Source organism: Triturus cristatus, chromosome 11, assembly GCF_964204655.1.
Source record: "Triturus cristatus chromosome 11, aTriCri1.1, whole genome shotgun sequence".
Taxonomy (NCBI): Eukaryota; Metazoa; Chordata; class Amphibia; order Caudata; family Salamandridae; genus Triturus; species Triturus cristatus.
The window spans coordinates 431862372-431884334 of record NC_140594.1 but is presented as its reverse complement, the minus strand read 5'-3'; the positions used below and the strand labels follow the sequence as shown (position 1 = coordinate 431884334).

The 21963-nt window shown below is 44.6% G+C and overlaps 1 protein-coding gene across 2 annotated transcripts in view; it reads left to right on the top strand.

Annotated features, from left to right (window-relative positions):
• Positions 1 to 19717, top strand: part of ANTXR1 (ANTXR cell adhesion molecule 1) — a 493093-nt gene extending 473376 nt beyond the window's left edge. For both annotated transcript variants that reach the window (XM_085636306.1, XM_085636307.1), the window contains exon 18: positions 19289 to 19717. In XM_085636306.1, the coding sequence (XP_085492432.1) occupies positions 19289 to 19567 (279 nt within the window). In that variant the 3' untranslated portion in view covers positions 19568 to 19717. The remainder of the gene's footprint in view (positions 1 to 19288) is intronic.
• Positions 19718 to 21963: the final 2246 nt, after the last annotated feature.

Genomic DNA, 21963 nt, shown 5'->3' with positions numbered 1-21963 from the left:
GGAACTTCGACTCTTATGAAGTCTCGAGGACAGGCTACCAATAACAAGACAGGTGACCATCCTAAGTGCCCCTTTCTTCACCTGCCACCTCAAGCAACCCCATATACTATTACCTTGGCAAACGTGCCCATATTACCACATAATTCACAAGAGCACTGGACATCTCTTAAGAACAAAGCCCTGCACTATTTGAACAAAATGACAAATATAGGCAATAGGCTATACAGGGACTTTAAAATGCTTAGAAGGATAGATTGGGTTGGTCACTCTGAAAAATCTATCGCTGGGGACTGTGTGGTTCTAAGCTTTAGGTCACCTGAACTGGTTTATGATATCCTTGATTCCGCTGGATATGCATCAAGCGATTGGTCATCAATCCGTGTATTGCCATTAGGGTACTTCTATAAACAGGACATAGGAAGACAACAAATAAATGACCGAACCCTTAGGGGAGCCACTTCAGGCCCTGAGCAACGATTTGAATCCAAAAATCGCTTCGAAGCACTGTCTTCCCTCGAAGATATAGATTGACAAAGAACGGGTGGCTCAGGAGTTCATATGGAAGGTGTAATTATCACCACCGTAGAGGCTCTAATAAGCAACCAACCTCTACGCTCAAAGCCTGATGATCAATCTAGGGCAATCCATTTATCGCAAATAAGCCCTGATAGACACCCTGTTGTGCATCCAAATGCTGCCGGGAATTCGACTAACCTGGTCCCAAGAGATTCCATGGCCATTGCCTCTTGGAATATTGCCGGCCTGGAATCCAAGGTTGCCATAGCTGACTGGGTAACCCTAGTTAATGAAGTGGATATATGGGCTTTCCAGGAAACATGGGCCGTAGAGAATATATATATTGTTGGATACTTGAATTTCTCAAGACCCGCGAGAAAGGGGCCTAGGGGTAGACCGGTAGGGGGCCTGACGTTTTGGGTCAGGCAAACCCATGGGGTTTCTATCGAAGAAATTCCTATTGACAACCCGGACATCCTGGCAATTAAACTTAAACTCCAGAATGGGCCAACACTATCCTTAGTTAATGTATATGCCAGGGGACAAGCGGGTGGTAAGAGCTCCCAGACCATTACAGTACTGGAATCCCTTCTTGCGGAAGGCTCCATCAAAAACAATCTGATCATCCTGGGGGATTTCAATACAAGTTTTGAACCCCTGGATGGTGATGATGGTAGGCTGAGCGAGGAGGAGGATGCCCTTTGGGGCGTCCCCCTGCTAACCTCCCAACCTATAAACAAATGGACAGAGGCAGCGCTACAGCTCAAGGGGATGTGTCTGGAACGGGGTCTCAGGGCAGTGAATGGCAGAACAAAATCTGATGCCCAGGGAGCACCGACCTTTAATAATGGTCGAACGAAAAGCAGAATTGACCACATTCTAGTCAACTTGGAAATCTGGCACATCGTGTCTGACATGGTTATACAAGCTAGGCCTGAAAGCGATCATAATCCACTGATTCTGACAATGGATATCCAGGGATACGCACAACAGATTAGTGAAAATCCAACAAAAAGTGGTGCCCCATTAATAATTGGTAATGACTTTAGGCGGGTCAAATGGGACAAGGTGGCACTGGACGAGTCCAAGGTGCTAGGAGTTAGGGCTTTGATAACAAGTGCATTGGGTGAAATAAACACCTGTAACACACAAGAGTCCCTTAATGACAAATTGCCAAAGATCCACTCGGACCTTATAAATAGGCTTAAGACCTACTTTATTAACACAAAACCCATGGGGAGTAATAAGAAACACGAGCCCATTACATGGTACAACGTTCACTGTAGGTCCACCCATAAAGCCCTCTTGTCTGCAATCAAATCTAGGTCCTATGCACTGATTAAGCAGGCACGGATAAAGTATAAATCCACCTTAAAACGAGCAAAAAAAAGAGTGGGATGAGGGTCACTGGAAGGACCTGCTGGAAGCCTGTAAAGGCAGGAACATGTCCCATTTTTGGGACTTAATAAGGCGGGGAGATGGACGAAGGCCTCTAGTCCCAAACAACAATGTGGAACCAGATAGCTGGGTTGCCCATTTCAAGGCACAATATCAACAGGGCCCAGTACGAACCCCTAGTCCCGCTATCCTACAAATAAATATAGAGGTCCCATTAAGATTTAGCACCAAGGAGATTGAAGCGGTTCTGAAAAACATACCAAGTGGCAAAGCCCCCGGTCCAGACTGCATTCCAGCAGACCTGTTTAGACAGGATAACGATCTCTGGGTCCCCTATATTACTAACCTAATGAATTCCCTGGCTGGGGGAACTCCCTTCCCCGAATCCTGGTCGGGCGCCGAAATAATACCGATCTTTAAAAAAGGAGACCGCGCTGCACCAGGGAATTACAGGCCAATTAGCCTTATTGACGCACTGCAAAAAATTATTGCTCGTGTCATTTTAGGTAGAATACATAGCTGGATTGATGATAATAAGATTTTATCTATTCTCCAAGTTGGGTTCCGGGCACGCATGGGGACACTGGATCAGGTTTTTAAATTTGTTTTAATCTACTGGAAGGAGGTCCTGTTGGGTAAGGGCCTCATTTTTGCAGCTTTTGTGGACTTAAAATCCGCATTCAATCTTGTCCCAAGACTAAAATTATGGGAAGTTTTACTAAGGCTAGGGATGCCCAGGGAGTTAGTTGACTTTGTGGTTAAGCTCCACAGTTCCAACTATGCCCAGGTCCGGTGGGGGAAACCAGGCGAAGTCACTAAAAGAATTAAGGTCGAGAAGGGAGTCCGGCAGGGGTGTGTCCTGGCCCCTACACTGTTTTCGTTGTTTATTAATGGGGTAGTACACTACTTTGAGGACCACCCCACTGACGCACCAAAATTGAATGGACAAAGGGTACCTCTACTCATGTTCGCTGATGACACCCTGATATTATCCAAAACTCGTCAGGGATTACAACGGGCGTCATCTCGTTTTGAGGCTTTTTGCAGCGAACATGAGTTAGAGATTAATGTGGACAAAACAAAATTTATGGTCCTTCATGGGGCAGGTGATGTTTCGGCAAAAGTCTCTATAGGGGGGAAGCCACTAGAACAGGCCAAGGTCTTTACATACTTGGGCATTACCATTGGCGAAAAAATGAGCTGGGCCCCCCAGATGAAGCTCTTGGCCTTGAAACATTCACAGCTGGCGGGAGCTCTATTAAGAGAACACAGGTTATCTCTCAGCAAACCTATAGCCCCAGTAATCAAGTTGTACTCAACGAAAATAGCTCCAGCCGTTCTTTACGGTGCAGAAATCTGGGGGAATTGTAATTTGTCCGACCTAATACTGGCCCAGAATAAATTTTTTAGATCACTAGTAGGCCTCCCACAATCGACCCCACGAATTCCCCTACTGTTTGATCTTGGCTGTAATCCCATTGAGGATGTTGTTAAGCTAAAAATGTTGTATTTCTGGAGAAGGTTGTGGTCTAACCAGGAATTAGTCCACTTTTCCAAGGCCCTTCTTGAAGTAAGGGGGTTGGACTATTATAATAAGATTTCATGGCTAAAAACCATCAAAAACCTCCTTATTGACATGGGCATGAGAGACCTCTGGTTTTCTCCGGAATCTACTGTTATTCCAACAAAAACAGATTTAAGAGTGGCTTTCTGGTGTTTGGTCAAATCAAGAAGGCATACCACACTACTGGACTCTCCTTTGACCAGAGCCTTTTTGGACTTTAAAGACGAACCTTCTCTTGAAGCTTATTGGGACTTGATTACCAAGCCCAGAGATCGTAGGCTGTTTCACCAGTTCAGGGTGGAAACGCTCCCTTTAAGGGATTTTACCAGAAAATGGAAAACAGGCTTGGGAGACAGGTGTCCGTTCTGCCCTGAACATACTGAAAACATAAGCCATCTCCTCTATGTTTGCCCAGCTTATCAATTACCTAGAAACACATGGCTTAAACCTTTGTGTTGCTCACTGGGCACAGCCTCTGCCCTGATTGCTAAAAGGTTGTTAAAAATTGGTGACAAAGACTTAATCATTATTGGAGTAGCCAAATTCCTTAGTTGGTCTTGGGCTATCAGGGAAAGGAGCGGAGGATCGTAGCTCAACATAGCTTCCTTCCATTTTTACTTATAAGCTGATTTTACGGCCATTTTATATTTTAATGAATTGTGTTATTATATTGTAACTATGATGTTATTAATCTTGATTGTTGTATTCCAAATTGATTTGTATAGCATGTCTTTTAAGATGAATAATCATAAATAAAGACTTTCTGAATGAATATACATACGCACATACACACACTATACTTCAGTCCTGAGGAAGTGCTTGTAAGATTCTTTTGTGGGTCCATTGATGGGAGAAAATGGAAATGAAAGAACAATATTGGCTGCTTATATGTAAATTATCAAAATATTTGACACCTAAACTATCTTATGATGTGGCTTCCCATACTGCCTATGAACACATGGCTCCAGTAAACTTTGCTACACTACCAGCTGGGCCTCTGCTCTTTACTAATAGGTATTTCTGTTGCAGGACTTTAGGCCACAAAAGGAGTTTGCATGGGCCAAAAATGCTTGTTGCAACCAGACATATTTAAGTACAAAGAGCAAAATCAATTGAACATAGTTAAATAAATACTGTGTTATGTAATCCTTATGCCCCAGCCCTCAGCCTGGCTGAAAATTCGAAAGCAGCCCAAATCATACATAAAAGTATGGAACTTTGCTTATCCTAGATGTTTCTCTTAGTCCAATTATTTTTCAAATATACAGTTATAGGAGTACTGAGCTTATTCATCCTGAAGTCTTCACCTACTTCCTTCTGCAGCAGAATCAGGAGTCAGAGCTTCTCATGAATGCAGCATTAACAAGACCAAGAGTCTAGCACTGTCCCCTAGGCATCTCCAAGGGGAGTGGGAGCGATGGGGAGCAAAGGCCTATCTGATGGACACTTCTATTAGAATCTAGCTTCAAAGGTGTCCTACAACCACCTCAGGCTCATAAACAAGTCGGGGTTTCCTCTCAAGATATTTCCATCTTTCGTCGTGCCTCTCTTCCAACAAGCGCCAAAATAAAGGAGTCAAGCCTTCATCTTCAATAACATCTCATGATCAGGGGTCCAGGCCTTTTACGAACCACGTTCAAGCAGATCAGCAGCCAAGTTTTGTTTCTTCAAACACTTTTAGAAGGGTTATGAGCCAAGACCTTTCCTACAGCCATTTCCGTTGCATTACAAGTCGATGCCTCTCTTCCAGATACCTCCATTTGAAATCGAAAACTCTCATCAAGCCATTTCCAATTTACCAGGAGTTGAGCCATCTTCTTCGGACACTCCATCAGGAGTCAAGGCCTTCCTTTACTCCCGAATGAATCAGGAATGAAGGCTTCTGACTGAGGCATCTCTATGTTGGTGGGAAATCAAGGTCTCTTGTCCAGGCACTCCATAAGTATTAGAAGTTAAGGAATCTTTTGCAAATTTCTGCAGCATAATTAGAGGTAAAGTCCTCTGATCCGGGAACTCCAGCAGGATGAGCCAAGCCGGTTGTACAAGCACTTCCATCTATAGGCAGGTCCTCTCTTTAAGGCCCCTCTGGTGGCATTAGGATTCATTTGTTCTGTTCTGTGTATCTACAGAAGAATCAAATGTTGCATTTCTTGAGTGCACCCCCAACAGAAGTCAAGGCATCTACACCAGGCTGTCCATAAAGTCTGAGGAATTAGATCCTTTTTCCAGCCATCTTCAGTATCTCCAGCAAGATCAGAAGCTGAAGCCTCTCAAGCATTACCAGAGAGGCCAGGAGTAAATGTCCTTTTTCTTGCAAAGGTTTGCAATAGAATCAGGACAGAAGCTGAGGCATCAATGCCGCAACAGACTCTGAGGTTGAGGTTTACCTTTCTGGAATCTTTCTTAGGATCGTTCATTAAGGTCTCTCTTCCTGAAACTGCCATCTGGCTACAGGGGTCAATGCCACATTTTCTAAAACTTCCATCAGGATGTAATGCATATTTTCCAGGGATATTATGTGGAATTGGGTGTCACTGCATCTTTTGCAGGGACCTTATCTGGGGTCAAAAGTCAATATTTCTCTACAAGCCACAGTCTTAGAACCCAGTGTACTCCTTGCATTCAGATTCAGTAGAATTAGAGTTCAAGATCTACATTCTGGAAAACTCCAACAGAGGTTAGGAAGCAATGCCTCTGTTCCATAGTGGGATTGGGAGACATGTCCTCTCCTCTATGTCTATCCTCTAGGAATGTCTAGCACAATCAGGCATCAAATACTCTACACAAGGCACATCAGCATAATCAATATAGATGCTTCAATCATCAACCAATTCCTCCTTACCAGGCACCTGTGCCACAGTGAGAAGTCAAGGCCTGTCTTCCAACCATCTCCCCTACCATAGTGGGTCAGGTTCTCTCCTCCGGAAGAATCAAATGTAAAAAACACCTCAAGTAGGTTCGTGAGCCGAGCAGTATGTGAAGGACTCTCTGCCATGACCCTCGAGCAGGAGCTGTATCCAAGGCCAGTCTCCTAACCATTTCTGGGCGGCATAGGATCCAGCCCTGGTCCGTGTTCTGCTGCAGCCTCTCTTTCTGCTGCACTTCCTGTTCAGTTGGCTTGTCGCTTCCTACTTGATCCTATGATTCTGATTGATTTGTGTCATTTCTACTGTATGATCAGAACATCCTATTCAGTTGACAAGTAACATCCTCTAAGCTCTTATAAACGTCTGGAGCTGTTGAGTCCCTTTCACGCGGTCTGTAGATGTTCCTGTCAATCAACTGGCACGCTCTTCCAAAATCCTATTGAGTGGCCAAAGGTGACACATACAGCTGGGCCTATGTGGCTGGCATCAGTTACTTCAGGCTCACCTGCTGTATCACTTTTACTCAACTTGTACTTCTGTTAGCATGCCAATTCCTGTTTTTACAAACTGCCTGTGTTGTTGCACCATTTTCTCCATGCACGCAGCACTGCTTGTGCGTATGACAAACCATTTACACTTTGCTTTCGACTCTCCCAGTCATATGAAAAATAATTGCGCTTCTGTTCTTTGCGCAGTCAACGTCACTTCCTCCCCCGCGTCCTCACTGCCTGGCGAGTCGCGTCCATTTCCAACCATAACTGTGTGGTCAACGAGCTTTGCCTTTTTCTCCTTTGAATGCTATTTTTTGGTTTTGCGTTGTTAACAAATTTCCCTGTTTATAGCCTGGATCAAAAACCCTACCACATAATCCAAACAACTGAAGGAGTGGATTAGATTCAAGAAAAAGGCTTTGCCGTCCAGGAGCAGAGATTAAACAAGGGGTGACTCAGCCACTGAACTTGAAAGAAAAGAATGAGAAAAAACAACTCCTGCTGTAATGTTTTATGCCACAGCCAGGGTCATTTGAGTACATTATTTTAAGCAGCGTCAGCTGGCTGGATTTTATTATGGTTTTTACTGTTAATTTAGATTATCACGTGGATTGATAGCTCTCCTTTGAAAATGTTCATTTTAGAGGGAAAATTTGAATTTGTGATAAGATACTGGCTATTTTGTATACATTTTTTTTAAAGTTATTCCCGATTCTCGTTCACAGTTTCCCTAATTTGAAATCGAAAGTGATCGGATCGGGGCTACTCATGAATCCTTATTAGTCGTAGGGAGTGTGGGCGAATTTTAAAATGGGAAAAAGTGACACACCGGCGGCGCAAGGGGCTTGTAGATAAGCCCCTCCTTTCACTGTTTATCACTGTGTTAATCATGAACCTTCTGGCTTTGTTGGGACGTGGTTGTTGTACTCCGTGCTTCAAATGGGCAGGTACTCACAGGTACTCAGGACCGGCACTCCTATCAATGAATGGGAGAGAACCTACATTTCTCAGCAGGGGTCCAATACTTTTAATAGGAGAGTTCATGTACTTCTCAGTAGCGAAGAGAGACTTTGGAAAACTGAGTACCTATACTTTCATATTTATAATTCAAGCGCTGGTTGTACTTACCATTAGACAAAAATACTACCCTGTCGAGCCTGACTTCTCTTCGCACATATCTGGCTACGCTTCACCAGCGACCAGGGTGGGATATTCTAATAACTAGGGGGCATATCATCAAGGGCAATATCGCCGCTTTAGCGGCACTTTTTGCCGTTAAAGCGGCGATATTTTTATCGCCCTACCAGCAAGCTGTAGCTAACAGCTGTTAGCGACAGTTTACTGGAAATAGCACCCCTTGTCAGCACGCCTCCCATTGCATCGCTAATGAGATGCAAAGGAGGCGTCCCTTGGGAAAATATGGCTAAACCAGATTCATCATATTGGCAAGGAGGGTTAGCGATATTTAAAATCACATTAAGTGTGCCTTAATGCAGGAATTTAACATCTGTTACCAACAACGCGCATCGCCGAGGCGATAAAAATTCCAGAGATAATGGGGATATCGCCGTTTTCCATGGTGGAAAACGGCGATATCTTAGATGATGGGGCCTGTGGTCTTAGCCACACAATCCACCCCCCATGTTAGGTATGCCATAGTCAGGTATTTAACAGACGTTAAAAACCTGCGTTAAGGCATACTTTTTTTATGTATTGGTAACCCTCCTTGATAATATCGCGAAGCTGCCTTCGCGATATTATCCCATGTTGTTTTCACAGCCACGCCTCCTTTGCATCTCATTATCGATGCGAGGCATGTGAAAAAAGGGCGATACGTCAAGGAATCACGCGCTAGCGTGCCCTTGATGATAATGCGATAATATTATCGCCGCTTTTTACCCGAAAACGGGCTCTAAAGCGGCAATAATATTATCGTCGCCCCTTGATGATATGCCCCATTGTTCTATGAATATAACGCTATAAACTGCAGGCGTAACTAATATCAAAATCAATGGCATTCATTTTACATTTTTGAGCACTAAGGTAAAAAGTCCAAGATAAGAAACCGTGATTTCAAACGTGCATAAAACAATGCAGCAGGTGCCATAGCCCACTGATCAGGGGACGTTGGTTAATCGCCTTAATAGAGACTGAGCTGTGCTAGGCATACCCTTCTGTGAGGAAAATAGATCTTGTGAACTCCCAAAATGTTTTGTTTTCCCTCCCCGAACCCCCAAAAAGGCAATCAAGGAGAAACGTTTTATTCTGGCCCCAAAATTGATTAATGTCACTACATCAAAAGAAAACAAGGAATCATCGCTCAGATCCCCGATGGTCAGCTGGCAGAGCAGAATATTTCACTTCATAAAAACTTTAAAATAAAAACAAGATGCTGCCACTTTGTTGAAGTTATTTATATTAATTTCTCGCAGCAGAAAATATTTTTACCTTCCTGCGCAGCCCACTGACCTATTAACTTCCAAAAAGATTTTTATAAACTTCTTATGTAGGAGCGCACATTTTTTTAGCTTTTATGCTCTCTCAAAAGCAAAGTTAAGCCCCTCCTCCCTTTTAAGGATAAACTGAACACACACTCTCTCTTTGTTCAACTTTAAATGGATTACATTTTTGCTTCCGATCCCCACAGCATGGGGCAATGGTTCAGCCTACTTCAGCCATTGGCTCTCTCCAGTAGTGAGGGACAGCCTTTTGTGCTTTCATGTGTGCACATCCGACAAGAAAGTGGTCCACTCCAGCACTGGTTGCCCAATCTCTGCTTTCATGTTAGGTTTTCTTTGCATTTATTTTTGTGAAGGGACATTTTTCACTTACTTTTATTTGCAAACATATGTGCACCACATTTAGAGGACAGCATTTTTACTTTGTATTATTCTTACACTTGTAATGTCCATCGCATATGTTTGCAAAACATAGTTTAAAACAACATTGCCTGCTTAGTGGGAAACAATTGCTCTTGGCATTACAAAAGTGAGGCATGGGGGAGCCTCGTGTCTCAATGCTCTTTCCCTCTGAGTCAAGGATCTGTGTGCTGGACACACTCAGGACTGAGCCAGCAGATTAAATGGCTGCTAGATCTGAACTGTCCTCCCACTACCACACCCTTCCCAGACAAACGAACATATCGAGAGTCAATTAATAGGATTAAATGCCTGGGCCTCAGCACAGCAACATGAATGGACAGTCCAGTACAATTCCAGAGATGATGCAAATAAAAAAAAAAAAGAAACATGACTCACTGTATTCTTGGCAAGAAGGTGAAGAGAAATATAAATTTCCATATTTGTGTTGTGTTGCTGTAAAATCATTTCCTGTACGTTTTGTCTCAACCTAAATGTATAATGGCCGGGAAACTGATACATTCCTCTACCGGAAGTTTGCATGAGTCTGCAGCGCTCAATGTATATTCCAACGTGTACTTATGTTATATAGATTATGTTATGGGCATTAATCTAGCACACATTGGTCTCAGCATTTTTGGCAGTCTAGGGGCATTTCATTAGGCTCCAGACTCACCATTGCAGACCTTCGTCTGTTTCCGCTTGTGATGAAGTATTCTATGCACAGTCCACTCCTGGTGAGATGTGTTCAGTATAAACGTGCACCACTGTATGCGATCATGTATGGCCTGGTGTCAGGCGTGAACCCACATATAAAGGAGTCACTAGATTTCCTGAGAGGTTAGTGCATCTAAAAAGCCATTCACGTTTAAGAGCGGCCGTGCTCTGTTGGGCTGTCTTTGTTTCCCGATGAGCCAGTCTGTCTTTGGTGAGGTTGCTCAGTTTTCATTCAGTTTGGACATGAGCCGGATTGCGTGTAAGCATGTACATCCTGGTGTACCAGGATAACTGACCTACATTTTCAAACAGGCCCACTCTTAATCTTCAATATGGGCTAGGAACAGTTAGACACGTCAGGACCGGCTATAGGGCGGTGCGATCGGTGCGACCGCACCGGGCGATGACTTGGGGTGGGGGCGTCATTTTTTTAAAAGGGTACTACCATTTTAAAAGCACCTGCTGCCGCGTTCATGGCATCCAGCAATTTTCAGACAGCAATTGAAATGTAAAGAGAAGTCCGGTGATTAATAGTCTTCCTGGAAAGGGACTGGAGATTTGTCAAGTAAAAGTTTTGACTCATCTAAAGGTAGCGCAGTAGGTTAAAGTGCCTGCTGCAGATAAGGAAGTGCTTATAATGTAAATAGGTCAGTGGGCTACTGCTTCTGTAAGGGAGCTCCTTTTGTTACTTGTCTGTTACAAGTCAAAATGCCAATATAGAACATTGAGCTATTAACTGCCATCCTAGAACTGCATGTAAACTGTAAGGTATATATATGTTAGAGCTATATGTTTTTTTTGCCCAGTCTTTTTATCATCCTAATCTTGTGAAAAGGGTTCATTTGGGTAGAAAACAATTCTTATTATGAAAGAGAACCCCTAACAATGATGTTAAGTTTTATATTCTGAATTTGTATTTTCCTGAATAACAACTTAGATTATATTGCCTACCAGTATCGATGACATGCCACTCCTACACTACACCTTATAGTACTGTCTGATGTCACATTTTCTATACACCGATTTACACACATATGATAGTCTCTGTGCAATGTGTGTGTGGTGTAAAGTGCTCTGACACCTTACACTGGTATGAGTGGCGCTAAAGAAGTAAAAGAATCTGAGAGACAGTGGTTATGGAGACTTGAGAGGCACTGTTGAAGGGTGCTAGTGATGGAATCCGTGGCAGAGGTGGTCATTGGGGGGGGGGCGCCAACAAACATTGTCGCACAGGGCGCCACCAGCGCTAAGGCCGGCCCTGAGACACGTGCACACAGAGCCTAGCTGGCCACATCCCTGTTGGACTTTAAAGCTCTTGACTTTCACTTGAGTTTCCTCTGGTCAAGTTTACTCTTAACACAAGACTCCGTACATGTTTCACTGAAGTAATTAAGAAAGATGAAATTAATCATCAATTCATTTTGCTGCTTACCTGGACACGTTTTTTTTTCACCTTCAGTAACACTGTACGGTGGATCCTCTAGATAACCGCAGGTTCTTCACCTTTTCACCTCTCCCAGACGCCAGACTGGAACCAGAAACCTTTCCTGCAACAAGTTGTCGCATGCCGTTAGATACCCTTGTTGGACTTTGCAGCATCTTTAGCCCACCTCTGGAAGTGTCAGTGCGGCATCCAGTGACAGCTCCTCCGCTAAGGCGGAGGAGCATTGCCCCACTGCTTTGAGAGCAGTGAAAAGGGGTAAAATAAAACGATAATAACAAAGTTATTATTGGGGTTTTTTTTGGTTTCTGTGGGCTGGGTTAGGGCAGGGTGGGGCGGGGCTGGGGGCTCAGGAGAGGAGGAGTGTACTATGAACACTAAGTGCGCATGACTACTTGGCTGGCCGTTTTGGCTGGCCCAGCAGTCACGCGCACTTTGGATATTCCCTACCAGGCTGTAATGGACAACCTGGTAGGGAATATGCACAGGCTCCCTGTCTTGATCTGAGCACCGATCCATGTCACTCAGACCAATCACAATACTGCATTTCAGCGTTGTGATTTGCTCAGGGGAGCCTGTGTGCCAGGGAGCTTCTGCACCTTCTTCCGGACTGGAGTCAGGAAGAGCAGAGAAGCGGAGGAACGATATGACCAGCAGAGAAAAGGTAAGTGCGTTTTTTTGGTTAAATATTTTCAAACCCCACCCCCCCATGTCATCGCCATTTCCCACTGTCTACTAACTGCCACGGGCAGTCCCTCATATAGGCACCATTCATGAGCTATGAAGCAGAGGACTGACAATTTGGTAGTTAGACAGTGTGCTAAATCTAAATTGGGACCTTTTGACCTATCAGAAATCTGCTCCACAGAATGGGAAGTTAGTAAGGAATCTGTGATTAGATTGCATGTCTGCCAGGAAGAGCATTACCAAAGGTAAGTAACTTGTTCTTCTGATGGATACTTCTAGCTGCAGATTCCTCACGTTTTGAATGGAAACCAAAGCAGTAAACTCTCAAAGGCGGTAGGTCTGAGGAGAGGGCTTTACACCAGGAAATCCTGCAGGACCTAGAGGGCCCTACCTACAGACATAAGGGTTGTTACGGTAGTGCTTGGTGAAGGTGTGAACAGACGCCCATGTAGCAGCCTGGCAGACCGCCAGCACCAGAACACCTCTGTCTAGGGCTGTAGTGGTAGCTTTGGCTCTGGTGGTATGAGCATCAAGGCCTACAGGAGCCTCCTTTTCGGCATAGGCATAGCACATCTAAACTCAGAGAACAATCCACCTTGAAAGGGTCCATGTTTAACTGCCCCTCCCTTCTTGGTACCAGCAAATCTAATAAAGAGTTGGCCATCAGCCCAGTTCTAGTCCGATCAGCATAGAAGCTATTGAACAAAGAGCTCTGATCGGGCAAATGCGGGAAGACCAAAAGGGCCAACAAGTAACCTTTGACAGTGCCCACATCAAAATGCTGCTGGGCCAAAAAAAGAACTAATAGAAGTACATCAGAAAACTTAGCCTGAAGCAGATCAACTCAACAGTCCTGACACCAGGCCACAAACGTTGCCCAATGGGCAAAATATATTCACTTTGCAAACAGCAATGACCTAACTGCCTATTGACTAAGGGCTCAGAACATGGTTTTCCCAAGTGCCCAAGAGGGTTTCTGTAAGGGCTTTGGTAGGTGCCTGACCAGGCTGGAGATCCTTCGGGAAGACGTTGGTCTTTACTTTCATGGCTGGGAGCTGCAGGTAGCCCACCGTTGCTTAACAGAAAAAGAAACACTTTCCTTTGTGGTAGGACCACAGGGTGAGACAAATTCAGTGTATGGGGAGGTGTCTAAACCACTGGCATCCTATAGTTCTTATACCAATTCTCCTCATTATACTGTGGGATAAATTCACCTTCATCATAGTAATCTTTATTGTCTGAATCCGAAACAAAGAGCCAGTGTTTAAAACACATATTTCGGCTTGACAAAATAGCTAAAATATGTGTTTAAAACACATATTTTTGCCATTTTGTCACCCCCCTCAGTAATGACACCCGGGGCGGCCCGCACCCACCGCACCCCCTACGCCACTGCAAAGAGCTTGTGTTAAATCTGTTGGTTGGTAAAGGTGATGTGTCAGAGTCATAAGGGTTGCTTATTGGATGCGCTCGAGTGGAATCAGAATGCAGCCTCAGCTGAGGTTGAGAAGAGACCAACATGAATAGTGAATACTCCTCCAGCATCAGAGGTGTCAATACCTGCGTCAAGATTAAAGCAACTGGTGCATGGAGTGGTGCAAGAACCGAAGTCGGCAGCAAAGCCGGTGCAGAACCAGAAATGGGTTCAAGAAACACAGATGGTGCTGAGGGCAAACCTGCTGATGCAACCACAGTTGGAGGCTTCTGTCAATCCCCAGTGCCCAAAGGCTCACCAAAGGGAGCCAGAAGTGTGCCAAATATGTGCAGCATGGCCTCTTTTAAGGCCTTGATCTGCTACGACATCGTTGACGGTCTCAGAAATTTGGGGTGCATCACAACCAGATTAGTATTCCGCTCTTGAGCAGTTCGGGAGCGAGACCAAGTGGCATGTTGATGCCCTCACGCCCTCTAGAGTTCGAGAATGGTGAGAAGGGGTCGATTCCTGCTTGGACTTCTTTGACGTACCCAGTGGCAAAGCTAGAACTTTTGCCTCCCAGGGCAGTCCCTGAGTTTGCCACCCAGTGCAGGTAAGAGTGGGGTTGGGAGGAGTCAACAGACGACATTAAGGGAAAATAAAATTTAAAAAAGAAAACCACTTACCTTGCACGTGCCGAAATTGTTAACCTCACCCGCCACCCACAAAAAAGTGCTGCCTGGGGTGGACCTCCCCCACTGCCCTCCCTAGCTACGCCATTGGATTTACCCAAAGTCTTTGACTGTAACAAGGATCTGTTGCTGTAACAGGACCTTCGTTTCTACTATGACCGGTCACAGCACAGAGATTTCTGATGCTTGGTGATGTAGAGTTTTGTCTTGCGGTCCTGTGTGACCTTCAAGATTCATCTGGGCATAGTCGTTGCTGGCCCTGGAGTTGTGTTCTGACCCCAGACACCACGGGCATACCTAGTGGAGGTCTGTCATTGCAACTGACCCTATAAGGTCGTTTTGTCATGTGACATAGTTCTCTTGCACAAAGATAAAAGAAAGAATTTGGTGAAAGACCTTGTCAGAGATGAACGGAGTGGAGCTCCTGACACATGTCTGAAGATGCCGAAAGAAAGGAAATGACGTCAGCGCACCTGGTTGGCACTTATATGTGTCCCCACTCCTTTCTCCTGTAGCGGGATAAAGTCAGTGCGGAGCCTCACTACACCACCTACCAGTGCGCAGGGGTAGTGCCTTTGAGTTTCCGGATTCAGTCTGATGCCTAGGGCGATGCTCACAAGGTGAGGAATCTGTGGTTAGAAGTATCCATCAGAATCTGAGATTCGAAGAAACCATCAGAACAAAACAGCTGACCTCTCAAGTTGCAAGCTCTGAGCTTGAGTGTTCTCAGGTTGGATTTGAGCAACCTTACCCTCCTTCCCCTGTGACAAAAGGTCCTCCCTTGTAAGAAGTGGAACAGAAAAAAACAACATGGCACAGATCTGGCAATCAAGGCCTTGTGGCCTAATGTGGTGCAATCATAAGCAACAGAGCTTTGAACAGGGGAATCAGAGATAGATTCCCCAAAATGAGTGCATCACCTATTGCAACTGATCAATCAATCAGTCAGGCTCTGTGGAGTGCACTACTCACCCGTGAGGGTCTCAGGGCACTGGGGGGGGAGGGGGGCGGGTGTGAGCAGCTCTGTTAGGATAGTTCGAATTGCCAGGTCTTGAGGTTCTTTCTGAATTGGTGCAGTGTCGGGTTTTGCCGGAGGTGAAGGGAGAGTTCGGTCCAGGTCTTGGCTGCGAGGTAGGAGAAGGACCTGCCACCTGCTCTGGTCCTGTCGAAACGGGAGACAGTGGCTAGGGTGAGGTCAGCTGAGTTTAGGTTTCTCTTGGGGGCATGAAGATGATTTGGTTGTTGAGGTACTGGGATCCGGTCTTTTCACGGGTAGCCAGTGGAGGTCGTGGAGGTGTTGGGTGATGAGGTCATGCCTTGCAATGTCGAGGATATGTCTGGCTGCGGCGTTTTGGACGGTCTGGAGTTTGCGGAGGACTTTTTTGTTGATTCCGGCATAGAGAGCGTTTCCCTCACTGCCATAGGCCTCGCACTAACTAAAGCTGCTAGCATGTGCTACCCGGGGACCACTATGGCCTGATACGGTTTCTGGGGCTGGGGCATGCCTGCTCTCCCGGGGTGCGTACGCAAACACTACTAGAGCCTGGTTGCCCCCTACCTGCTTGCAAAGCCCCCAGGACTGCAATCACAGACATGATGGGGGAGCATACAGGCCTGTAGGGCTGAGGGGGAATCGTGAAGTGCTGCGTGGAAATGGGCATAACCGCCTGATGAGCATGCTAGAGCTGCGTGGGGCCTGGGAGCACTGAAGCTGAAGTGCCCTGAGGTTGCCCATGTATATTCCCTGCAGTTTCCTGATAGCACAATTGTGTGTGTTACTTATTGTCTGTCTGTTTCTATGCTATTATTGTTAGTTTTAAGTCCTTCACTTCTTCGAGTTGCTGTGGGCATATTCTGTTCTCTCTAAGGGCTGTCACTTGGAAGTGAATGTGGGCGTAAGCTGCATAAACACAAACCACAGCGCCACCAGTTGCTGAACTTTGCCCTTCTTGTATTGCCCTGCCTCACATTTATGTTTTATTTGGAATTAATAATTCCCAAAATGATTATGATACACTTTTGTTGACTGTATTTATTGTATTTGCAAACTTTTTATAGAGCTGTGCTGCAAGCTAAAATGCGTCTGGGCACTTTTCAGTACATTCAGGAAATTCTGGAAATGTGACAAACCATTGGTCTGCAGAGCATATAGAGCTCCACTAGCTATAGCCGCTATCATACAAGCTGTAATTGTCTGTATTTTCTGACCACTGCCAATTTTTTTATATTCTATCCTTTGAGACCACTAGAGGAGTGGGTGGGGGCAGGTAGGTGCACTGCTTCTGTGCAATCATAGTCTCACAAAGAGACAGTTACATATGGAATTTCTCAGCAGCACTGGTGCAGCGGTGTAAGTTCCTAGAGTTTCTTGTTGCTCAAATAGGTGTAATATCTGATATTTATGTTTCCCTCATCTTCATTGCTTGATTTTTGCTCGCGAGAAAGTGTCACTCATAGTCGTTGAATGTCACTCATAATTACACTGAATTTATGAAAATGTCACACATAGCAATCTGAAACCGTGGCAGCTATGTACGTGCCCTCTCGTATATTTCATTCCTCATTGCATAAAACCAAACAGATGCTCTTGTATGGCTCTTGCTCCTAGGTCCAATGCACCAGAAGTGAAAGACTCAGACCATGTGAGTGCAGGGGCGGCAATGTGCCTGTGATATTACAGGGTGCAGCACATTAAAACTAGCCCCACTGGCATTGCCAATGCGCTTTACTTTGTCAGTAAATGATTACTGGGCCTGTGGATTTAAGGAACAGAACAGGGGAGAGTTCAACGGTGACACCTAATGGTCAGTTGGTGTATGGCAGTGGCCTATGAGTGCAGCAGTTCGTCTTTAGGCCACATGGGTTACTATAACATATGCCCACTAAAGAATTGGCACTCAGTATATCTCACAAAAGGACCAAATCAGGTAAAGCTCATGTTTACATCTGTGCTTGGAGAGACTTAATAAGTTACAGATGTTTCTTCACATACTTGCTTGGTTGCAGGGTACACACAAATGACAGCTTCTCTGTGAGCTGTTGCAGGCACTACCTGGCTTGTGGTTGGGTCTGTTTCATTTTAAAGGCATGCACAATTGAATTTGAAACGTACTAAATGGCGTTTACAAGAGCACAGTGGGCGTGTGAAGTCCTGGAATGACCCCGCCTTCTTTCTTTTAAAAGGTAAAAACATATTCCATGGCACTGGATGAAGGATAGACCAGAAAAAGCTGGTGTCGACATTCCGCGATGTGGGATAGAATAAAACTCTTTGTGTGTTTTCGGAGCAGCAGGAGTGCTGGCAGCACCGGCTGAGCTCGAGGAGGCATGCCTTGCAATACTTTCTATTGGTAATTGATTGAAGTGGGTCGGTCTAATGGGAAATGGTGAGCTTTGTGGCACACAGACAGGTAGCAAAGCAAGGATTCCGCAGTCCCTGGTGCAAGCAAGGAAAAGGGTCCCTTTGATTGCAGGTGAGGTAGTAAATTACAGCAATTATCGGGGCTCAATAGGGCCCTCAGGGCTCTGGGCCCTGGTGCCACTGCACCTGCCGCACCAATGGGAGCTAGACCCCTGACATATACCCCTCAAAGTCTGGGCATAATTGACAGTGATGCACATGTCAGACTTTGCATGACATGCAGTGGAGTCTGTTCCAGCACTACCAGCCTTCCAGAGGCACATACTCACCTGGTGAACTAGTGTCCATTTCCTATAAATCAGCTAAGCACAGACTATAATGACTAAATAGTTACGGGTTATATCAGAGAGAAACAAAAAATCATTCACGTTGAAGTTGGGATGGGCATAAAACTGCAACGTGGCTTTCAATAATGCATAAACACATCCCACACACAACATTCATGATAACATTATTGAGGTGCTTCACTTATGCTCTAATCTGTAACTCATTTGATAAAAAATTCTAACTTTCTAAAAACAAATTCTGATGCATATTCTCGTTGGCATAGTGCTCATAATTTTAGTACAGATAAAATAAATTCTTTTGACCGGAGAGTTATCGCAACGGGACGCACTGACATTGTAGTAGATACGGATGGGTGGATAATCTCCACTAAGGGTTGCATCTCTGACTGCATTGCATACCACTGCCATTTGCTTCAATCTGATAACAATGCTTATATATCTTATTTAATTTCATCGCCATTTGGGAATCCGATTGTAATTATTCTTCATGATTTGGACTGCCATTTGTAACAGTCCTGTGCAGAAGCCATATCTTGGCATTAAATTTGTAATTGCACACTAAACTTTGGTGCATACCTTTTTCGATTGACATAGGCGTTGACAATTTAGCTGCCCTGAAAAAGTCCTATGTTTTAGGGACGAAACGCGATGGCTCATGGTCTTTTTTAAGAATTGAACACAAATAAAGCAGAAAATGACAACCTATAGACTGCATAGACACTGAAATTCATAAGGAAGTGTCATATCACATAGTTTTACTTTGACATTGTCACAGTTAATATCTCTGTCTGTATGTGGTGCAGCTCCAACTGTGTATTACAGTTAAAATAATACTTTACATACTCATGTGTTGTAAAAATCTGACAAAAAAGAAAAGAGAAATGCACCATTTTATTCTAATGCATCACTAAATGCATACCTGTTTTTTCTTTCAGGGCCGCTGCATTAATTTTACAAGAGTGAGTAACGAGGCTCCGCCAAGGTATCCGCTGAACAATGGCTACTCTCGCTCCTCCCTACCTCCAAGGCCGATCTACACACCGCCACAAAATCCCATGTTTACCCCTGCTTCCCCACCCAGTCCGCCGCCACCGCCCAGCCCACCGCCACCACCTACTCCCTCTCCACCACCAACACTGCCTCCTCCTCCTTTGGCCCCACCACCCAACAGGGCCCCTCCTCCTTCCAGACCTCCACCCCGCCCCTCCATATAAGGGTATGGTAGACCCACACTCACTAGTCCTCCAGGTGGGACAGGATTCTTTCTCAGCAGTACTGTACTAGGCCTTTTGGAGCAGAAGCAGGCTTTTAGCATTCAGAAATGGCTACAACAGAATAACTAACTTACACCCTTCCTCCTCTCCTGGGCGCCAACCCCAGATCCCCTCAACAAAAGAGCTCCTCACAACTGTGCAGCTAATGTTCTCATTTTACAAGGAATACACCAGACTTTCAAATTTACTCCATTACAATATACTAATCGCTGACACAAAGTAAGACTTGAAGTTAGATCAAGTGGACCTGATGTTTAAAAATCGTATGGTACAGAAGACCAGAACTCTATGGTACAGAAGACAGACCTACAGTTACCGAACGTCTGACCTCTGTAATTCAATGGAGGATGAACATTCACATCTGGCTATCCAAGTCCACGCAGGTTTGCCAACTCGTTTCTTGGCACGATGAGCATTCAGGGATTTTCCAGACTCTCCATCACAGAAAAGGTGTATCCACTTTTAGCTTACCACTGGTGAGAATATAAGAGCATGCAGCTGGGGTAAACATGTCTCTTTTAAAGAAAGTTTTTTAAGAAAGTGTGGAATGGAGGGTAGGGTTAGCACCAGGTCCTCTCCCTGCACATGCGGGGCTGTGTCCAGAGGTTGCCTGTGATGTTGGATGGGTATGTTGCCTACAAGGGGTAGAAGGAACTTTCAAATGGAGGATCAAGTTTAGACGAGCTGAAAATGATGATAAGGACAAAAAAGTGTCGGGAAGGAGCTGAATTTGCAAAAGACCTGGACAAAACTTCAAGTGGACTTATACTTCTTTCGAAAGAGAACACTGTGCAACGATTACTGGATCACGCTTGTGATTTTGGTGATGGAGACCTAGCTAAGAAGTAATGTTAACTTGTGCCACTTGTCTCATGGTGTGGAAATATCAGGCAGCTGCCTTGCAAATTGGTTCATGGGATGTAGGGTAGTGGTAAGTTCTATTGTCAGCAAGGCAACACTTCACCTTTCGATGACTGGTGCCTTGTTATACGATGTCACACTTTTTTGGGGCGTTGTATCTTTTTTATGTATACTTCAATCCTGACGTGTAATTTCTTTTTTCGCATTTACTACATATGAAAGTGTTTTTGTGATATTGGTTCATTAGCTCTCTAAAAGCATCACTTGTTTCCTCAGTTGTAGCCTAAAAATATAAAATATGGAAGAAAAGAATGTGAAATGTGCTTGTCCTGACCATGACAACCACATTTCATACCCTCTATAGGAAATGCACTGGCTGCATTTCATGAAACTTGGGTGGTGCCAATCAAAGATTTCCAAAACACCCCTCCCTTGAAGTACCACCCACGTCTTTATATTAACATTGTAAGAAGGCCAAGGGAACCCACCCAATTAACCACATTATCGCAGCACACTCATTTTAAGTTTTTTACTTTGTGTTGTTTCTTGCTGGGTGGTTAGTTCCTGCTCTAAGGTTTCAAATAATGTCCCTGGGTCAGAGTGGAATGAGAACATGTCTAGAAATAACTCTTTAACAATTGCTGAAGGTGTAAAAAATCTGTATTGGATCTCCGCTGTGAGAGAAGCCTTTTCCCCGGTTCTACAGATCCCTATAAATTTTGTCCAGCAGTTTAGATTGTTCAACCAGAAAGAAATTCCTTACCATGGTGGTGAACTGCTAAAGCGGAAGTAAGATGGCTACTGCCAGAACGCAACAACCCAACTGGCCAACTTGGCCATTAAGTATCCATGCATCTGCTCAAGCAGTTCACTCACAGCAACGGTGAAGATCAGATGAACTTAGGACAGTCCAGGAGAGCCTCTGCAGGTTCATCTGCACAATCACATCCACATTGGTCAGATAATCTGAGGTCACCTCTTCTTCCGCTGTACAGGCCTCTGCTGAGGCGGGCTTCTGACAGTCACTCTGCTTGGACTGCTGGCAGTTCAAAATAATACTTTACTGTGACTTGCTGCTGAGCAATCTCCAGCACTGTCACAACAAGGACCACCATGTTGACTGGGATTTGTTACACAACAATGGATAGAAATATTCTCTACGAGGTTAGTTATGTTATTGACGATATGCAAAGTGGACCTCTGGTGTGTAAGGAATTTAGGATTTCACGATGAGCGGGTATTTCTGAAAAGCTGAAGGAGGATGGATAGAGTCAGTCAAATGTCAGATATGTGACCGACTCTGCACTCAGCACCATAGCCTTTACAAAACAATCCATATTCTTCAAAAGCACCTTACAAGTGAACAGACACCTTACAAAACAAATGTGCATATTTGCAGAGATTTCTTCTCTTTTGAATTGGGAAATTCCTTAAAAACCATCTTCTGTTCCTTTTACATTTTTTTTAAAAAAAAG